Source organism: Orycteropus afer, unplaced genomic scaffold (assembly GCF_000298275.1).
Source record: "Orycteropus afer afer isolate SDZICR_OR568_19922 unplaced genomic scaffold, OryAfe1.0 scaffold00502, whole genome shotgun sequence".
Classification (NCBI taxonomy): Eukaryota; Metazoa; Chordata; class Mammalia; order Tubulidentata; family Orycteropodidae; genus Orycteropus; species Orycteropus afer.
The window spans coordinates 72982-79776 of record NW_006922089.1 but is presented as its reverse complement, the minus strand read 5'-3'; the positions used below and the strand labels follow the sequence as shown (position 1 = coordinate 79776).

The window sequence follows — 6795 nt, the reverse complement described above, 5'->3', positions numbered from 1 at the left end:
CAAATACAGCTGTGGGCTACACTGGGTTGGCCAGCCAGCCGCCAGGTTCAACCTGCAGACTGGACAGCTGTGCACACCGCTATGAGCTCTGAGACTCAGACGGTGTAGGGAGAGCGGCCTGGTGACCCGACAGCCAGCCATGGAAGACCCTATGCATCACAAAGCTCCGACCTGCGGCCGGGCCCAGGATGGCGCAGGCGGGGTAGCACTGGATTCCCTTGTGCTGGGGTTGCCATGAGCTGGGGACTCAAAAGCAACTACTAATGTTGTGCTGGCCGCATGGGTGAGTAACCAATCTTTTTCCCAAAGATCTTTGTGTTTGTCAAAGGGAAAAACATGGGGCGGTGGGCCACAAGCTGTGCCTGTAGCCAGAGGTTCCCAAGTCCTTCCTCACAAGCTGACAGGTAGGGCAGGGCAGGCACACCTGGGCTTCCTTCTCCAACTTCGTGATGTTTAAAAACATCTGTGCAATCTCCCGGTCGAACACTCGCACTCGGTCCCAGTCCAGAAGGAGAGTTCTGTCTTTATCAGCATTCACCTACAGAAGAAGGATGCAACGAGAGCAGGTGAGAAGCCCACCAGCTGCTCTGCAGGAAAAAGATGAGGCAGTTTGCTTCTGTGAACATTGTCAGCATGGAGACCCTGTGGGGCAGTTCCACTCCGTCCTCTAGGGGCGCTGTGGGTCAGAATAGACTCCACGGCAGTGGGTGTGGTTTGGGCTTTGCTTCTGTGAAGATTGACAGCCTTGGAGACCCTGTGGGGCAGTTCCACTCCGTCCTCTAGGGGCGCTGTGGGTCAGAATAGACTCCACGGCAGTGGGTGTGGTTTGGGCTTTGCTTCAGTGAAGATTGACAGCCTTGGAGACCCTCTGGGGCAGTTCCACTCTGTCCTCTAGGGGCGCTGTGAGTGGAATCGACTCTACGGCAGTGGGCGTGGTTTGGGCTTTGCTTCCTGAAGACTGACAGCCTGGGACACCCTCTGGGGCAGTTCCACTCTGTCCTCTAGGGGCGCTGTGGGTCGGAATTGACTCTATGGCAGTGGGGTTTTAGTTATATGACAACACTGCTGTTGAGGACAGACTCAGGACCCAGGCCCTAGACCTGGAAGGCCCAGCACCATGAGGGGGCGGTAGACGCACCTTGGCCTGCAGCACCCAGTAGGTCTCTGGCTTGAAGGACTGGATTTTATCGTGCCTCTCCACACAGAAGCCCAGGGTGGGCGTTTGGCACGGCCCGAAGGAAATGAGCGAGCTGTCTAAGTCGCCGTATTTCCCCTGGAAATACTTTGTCTGGAACCTGGAAGAAGAGGCGGGGCAGACAGCAGGTCACGTGTTGGCTGAGAGGCGGTCCTTCCGGCAGGCGTGAGTCCAGCTCCATGCTGGGGGCTCAGGGAGGAGGGAGGCGACCAGAAACCCGGTGGCCTCCACCGCGGACAGGCGGGATCTAGGTGGATGGGCCACTGTGCACACATGGGCGGGAGCTGGAACAAGAGGGGGAAGGTGTCTACCGTTTTGGGGCCTCTTACTGCTTGGCATTCTTCTCTTCCCCTGTGCAATCTTATTTCAGCTAAGTACGTAATTTCCTTTAGAGTTTTTAAAGTGTTGAAAATTTCCTACACCAGAAGCCCAGGGACCACAGACAGGGCCCAGGTCTGTGGTGGTGGGGTTGGGGGTGCGGGGGCACAGAGGCCGAGCTCTGATTAGGGGGCAGAGTTGGGGGGGCGCTGGACCCAGCTTCACTGGGGGGCAGGGGTGCAGGGGCACAGTGTACCCCTTGCTCCGGGTGGGGCCTGCAGGGCTCACAAGCTCCCCTCCCGCTCGGGGGAGTCTGGGGCCACCTGGTAAAAGCACAGCCGACGCGCAGGTCCAGCTCCTGGCGGGCGTCCACCGACAGGGCCTCGTTGTGGTCGGGCTCGCCCAGGCGGGCCATGGCACCGCAGATGTCCGTGTCCGTGATGGAGCTGAACTTGGCCCGGAACACCGTCTTCTCGCCGCCGTGGACGTTGTTCATGACGGGCAGCACGGCGTCGAGGACCTGGTGCAGACGGCCCACCGTCATTCCATCGGGGGCCACCGTCGGCGTCCCACGCAGGCAGAGCCGGCCCCGCCTACGGCCCTGTCCCACCCTACAGGCCCCTCCGCAGCCCTTTCTGGGGGCCTCTCCCCTGACGACTTCCTCTCCTCCTGACCGCCGACTCCACAAACAAGCCCTTTGTGCTTCTGCCCCCTCCTCTCGGGGCCCTTCCCACCGAGTGCCAGGGCCACACATGGCCAGGCTGTCCCCGGACTGCCCCCTTTCCCTGGCTTCTAGAAGGGGGTGCTTGGAGGGAGGGGAGTTTGCAAGGCACTGGGACAAGGCAAGGAAGAGGGAGAGGGACGTGAGAAGTGGACGGAGGGGTGGACAGGCAGCGGGCCCACCCTGGCAGCACAGGGCAGAAGCAGATGGCTGTGGCGGGGACTCGGAGGAGCACATGGATGGTGCCACTGGCCTACAGGGTCCCAGGGCTGAGTCACTAAGGTGGCCGTGCCATGGGCAGGGTGTCACTGCAGGCCCCGGGCCAGGCAGCTTCCTTGTGGTAGGAAGTAGCCTTGTTGTGGGTTGGAAGGTCCGTGGTGGCCCCATTCTCCACGCCCAGGGCAGAGGCTCCAGGGAGGGGCTGTCCTGCAGGGCCTGGGGGTTCCAGGCTGAGACCCCCGAGGTTGGCCAGCAAGGTCACGTTTGCTGTGCGTGGCTGAGGAAGTGAGAGGCTGAGCTCCCAGCCGCACTGGAGGTACAAGGCCCTCTGCTGCTTCAAGGACCACTTGCCGGGCCCCAGCAGAGGGTCAGCTGTGTGTGTGCGTGATGGTGTGTGCGTGTGAGGGTGTGTGAAAAGGTGTGCCAGCCCTGTGAGATTGTGAGGGTCTGTCACCTTGGTGTGAGGGTATGTCAGTTATGCGTGTGTGTGAGGGTGTACCAGCCATGCCTGTGTGTGTGTGTGTGAGCCCTGTGTCAGGGGGTGCCAGCCTGGTGTCTGTATGTGACAGTGTGCCAGTCCTGTGTTTGTGTGTGTGTCAGGGTGTGCCAGCCTGGTGTGTATGAGGGTGTGCAAGCCTTGTGTGTGTGTGTGTAAGAGATGATGGTGTGTGAGCCCTGAGTGACTGGGTGTGCAGAGCCATGGCTGCCACCATAAGGACCTGCTGTGTCATCCGATCCGCAGCCTGTGTGACTATGAGACCAGAAGAACTAGATGGTGCCCAGCTACCACTGTCAGCCACTTGGAGGGGGATCTACGGAGGAGATCCTGGACAGAGAGTGAGAACAATGTGGAACAAAACTCAAAATCATTTGGGGGGAAAAAAAGAAGGGGGACCAGGTTGCTGGTCTGATAGAGTCTGGTGGAACCACTCAGACTATGGTCCCTAGCTGCCCTTTGCATCTGGAATTGAACCCACGCCTGTGGCTTCCAGCCAAACAAAAGATAGGCATACGAGTTGAGCATTTCCCTGAGGTAGATACACTCCTTGGAGAGAACAATCATGGGAGAAAGAAGGGCTGCTTATGCACAGGGAGACAGCTGGGGGGTTGGGCAGCGAGTGCATGGAGGGATGGACACTGGGAAGAGGTAACTATGGGGAGGAAGTGGGAGGGGAGCTGTTGCATTGTGGTAAACTGTGGTCAATGTCATGAGACCAAGTATATGTGAACTGCTGTATGGAAAGTGAGTTTGCTCTGTAAACTTTCGCCCAAACACAGTAGAAAGGAAGAAAAGGAGCTGGTGTGTGAGGGGCGCCAGGTGGGGTGACCACGGTCGCTGCGCAGGGCCTGGCACCAGGCCCAGGACACACAGGCATGGGTGCTCACGGGCTGCTGCCCCCACTTCCCCGCAGGGGCCTCCCCAGAGAGGGGCGACAGGATGGACATGGGAGGGTGGGAGGTGAGAGACGGCTCGCGGAAGGGGTGCAGGGGACTGGGGCCGACCAGCATCTGTGGACCAAGCCTGGCCCGGGACTCGGAAAACCAACCCTCTTCTCCAGAACTCGTTTGGAAACCGTCCCGGGTCGCCTGGAGCACTTCTGCCCGTCTCCACTCACAGATGGATGCTTTACCAGTGAAGTTGCTCTTAATCACCATCTACGGGGCTTCTAAAGCAAGGGGCGAGGGCGTAGTCTCACGCTGGCACAGTTTAGTCCCCGCCGTGACTCTAGACTTGTTTGGGGCAGGTGACAGGGAGGCCAGCGAGCTTTCTACCCCGAGGAGGGACGCGGCGCTGCGCTCACCTCAAAGCAGATGTTCTCTCCCTCTTTATCACAGTCCAGCCACAGCACGATGTAGTCACAGCCCCGGGCTTCCACCTGCACACACACAGCGTCACCCCGAAGCAGGCCCTCACGCCCACACCCTGGCAGTGCCAGCCAGCAGCCTGCGGCCCAGCCGTGACACGGGCAGCCCCGGGCTGGGGCCTCATCGGGCGGCTTGTGCCCCCGGGTGGCACCCACACTTCACGCGCTCAGAGGCACCGGGAAGAAAGGCCATCTATCTCCAGAACAGCAGCCGCCGCCAACCCCGCAGGTGTGTCTGCTCTGGCGCACGTGGGGTGGCTGCGCTTTGGGGTCCACGTGAGGACAAGCGATAACAGGTGGCGTGCTCGGCACCGGCTCCGGGCTGAGCAGGGCGCTGTTGCCGCCGCCGCGGGCGGGCCGCTCTCCCCAGAACGAACTCCGGCAGAACTGCTGTGTTTCAGGTTACAAAACACCGTCTAACCCTGAACAACACTGCCCAGAGAAAGGGCTGAAACGAGCTTGTCCTCCATGCTCAGAGCATCGTCTGGGGCCGCAGGACACCGGCCGTCCTCTCCACTTTACCTGTTCGTCTGGTTTTCCATCATGCATGTGCATTTGTTTTTAAAATTGGACAACCGGCCAACCAGCCCTGTGTTAAAGTGGAGCTCCTCCACCCCACCCCAAGTCGGGGTGACTCTAGTGGAGGTCCCCGATGGTGGGGCACGGAGGAGCAGGCTGGAGGGGGCTTCCCGGGCAAGAGCACCCTTTCCGGGGGGTGCTGGAAGGGAGGCTCCCTGACAAGGCGGGTGTACCCAGGCAGCACTCACATCACCGACGCACCTGGCTGCTAACCGGGAGGACCCACGGGGCCCTGAACACAGGCTGCTGAAAAGTCACGAGCACACCTCTACTTTGACACCCTGGGATCACCAGGGGGAGTCAAGACGGCGGCTGCTGGAACTGGCCCAAGGCGGAAAGACACATGGACTACTGTCGCCAAGTCAAGGTGGGCGGGCCCTTTCCCCCACTGCCCCCCGTGGGCCTGCCCCGGCTCTGCCCACACACCTGCAGGAATTTCACCATGTTCAGCTTGGGGTTGGCTTCCTTCTTCTCGGTGGGCGCCTGGCTGAACAGCTCTGCGGGGTCCACCTTGTCCCACTTGTTGTACTTCCCTGCAAGCAGAGCCACGGCGACATCCCATCACAAGCTTCCCAGCTTCGCTTCACCACGTCCCGGCCCAAGGAGGAGGCTGGGGGCATTGTCACCTCAAACACAGGGACAGGGAGCTGGGTGACGTGCCGATGGTCACCCAGACGGCAGGAGGCAGAGCCGGGCTGCGAACCGAGGACGTCGCACCTTCCCGCTGTCCCGCCGCCTGGCGGACACCACACCGCACAGCCATCCCAAGAACCGAGCAAGCCTGTTCCTGAACGTGCTTCCCCCCACGGCACCTCATCACAGCACTGTGTGTCTCCCCGTCAGCCCGGCTCCCCTGTGATCTCCTGTCCCGCCAGCCTTCAGCCTGGCCTGGCCGCCGCAGACACACGGCCAGCCCCGCCTCCCCACACGCTCAGTCCACCCCGCGGAGGGGCAACCTCTGGGCCTCATGTCCAGCTGCTTCCGCCCCTAACGCTGGGCTCCTGGGGGCTCAGCCCTCTGGCTTTCTTCTAAGCCGTTTCTTTCCGCCCAGGGCCAGGGGGTTGGATGGAGCCGAGTGCGTTCTGGCTCCCCGCTTGCCAGCTGTGCCAGAGCTCGGTCCCCGTGGCTGGCCACACGCCCGTCACCACTGTCATGGTCCAGCAGCACAAACACCACGGGGGCTGTCCCGTGTGGCGGGCCTGTGCTGAGCACACTGCCTTGTCTGTCACCAGCCCCGGGGCAATGCATCATTCACACACAGAAATGCAAGAGCAGAGACCCCAGGTGAGGGCTGGCCGAGAGGGCGCTGGGGCCCAGGCCAGACTCTTTCCACCCAGGGTACTTTTCTGGACCCAGGGCTCCTAGCCGACCCTTCCTGCACGGGCCGGGCCTGTCCCGAGGTGGGCATCACCCCTGGTGCGGCCACAGGAAGGCACCCAGGGGTCTGTGCGGCGATGGTGGGGCACAGAAAGGACGGGGCCTCAGGACTTATGGCTCTGCTTTCCCCACAGGGCTGCCGGAGGGGTGCGCCCTCACCCACGAAATCCAGGGTCATCACGTGACCACACACAGACGTCATCTTGAAGTGGACAGGCTGGCCGGCAAAGGTCCCCGGGTACTCGTGCACCGAGCATGCTCCGTTCAGCCCTTTGTGCGAAGACATGGCCCCTGAGGAGGAGAAGCTCACAGTGAGAAGGCCCCGCGTGAGCTGTGGACCCTGTGGCGGCCTGGCCTGTCTCTACAGGGCCAGTCCTCCCGCCCCAGAGTGGCGCCCACCTCCTGCTCCCTCAGAGAAGCTCAGGTCACGGTGCAGTGCCCAGGGAGCCGGGAGCCAGCAGCCCCCACCCTTCACCAAAGAGCAGACCCTGTCTGTCTCTCTCCACTGCTCTGTTCACCCG

At 61.6% G+C, this 6795-nt stretch overlaps 1 protein-coding gene across 1 annotated transcript in view; it reads right to left on the bottom strand.

Moving 5' to 3' along the window:
• TOP3B (DNA topoisomerase III beta) overlaps positions 1-6560 on the bottom strand; it is a 17819-nt gene extending 11259 nt beyond the window's left edge. Inside the window, exons 1-6 of the mRNA XM_007955448.2 lie at positions 6434-6560; positions 5324-5430; positions 4256-4330; positions 1837-2033; positions 1139-1295; positions 425-538 (exon numbers count right to left, since the gene is read on the bottom strand). Coding sequence (XP_007953639.2) covers positions 425-538; positions 1139-1295; positions 1837-2033; positions 4256-4330; positions 5324-5430; positions 6434-6560 — 777 coding nt within the window. The remainder of the gene's footprint in view (positions 1-424; positions 539-1138; positions 1296-1836; positions 2034-4255; positions 4331-5323; positions 5431-6433) is intronic.
• Between the last annotated feature and the right edge of the window lie 235 nt (positions 6561-6795).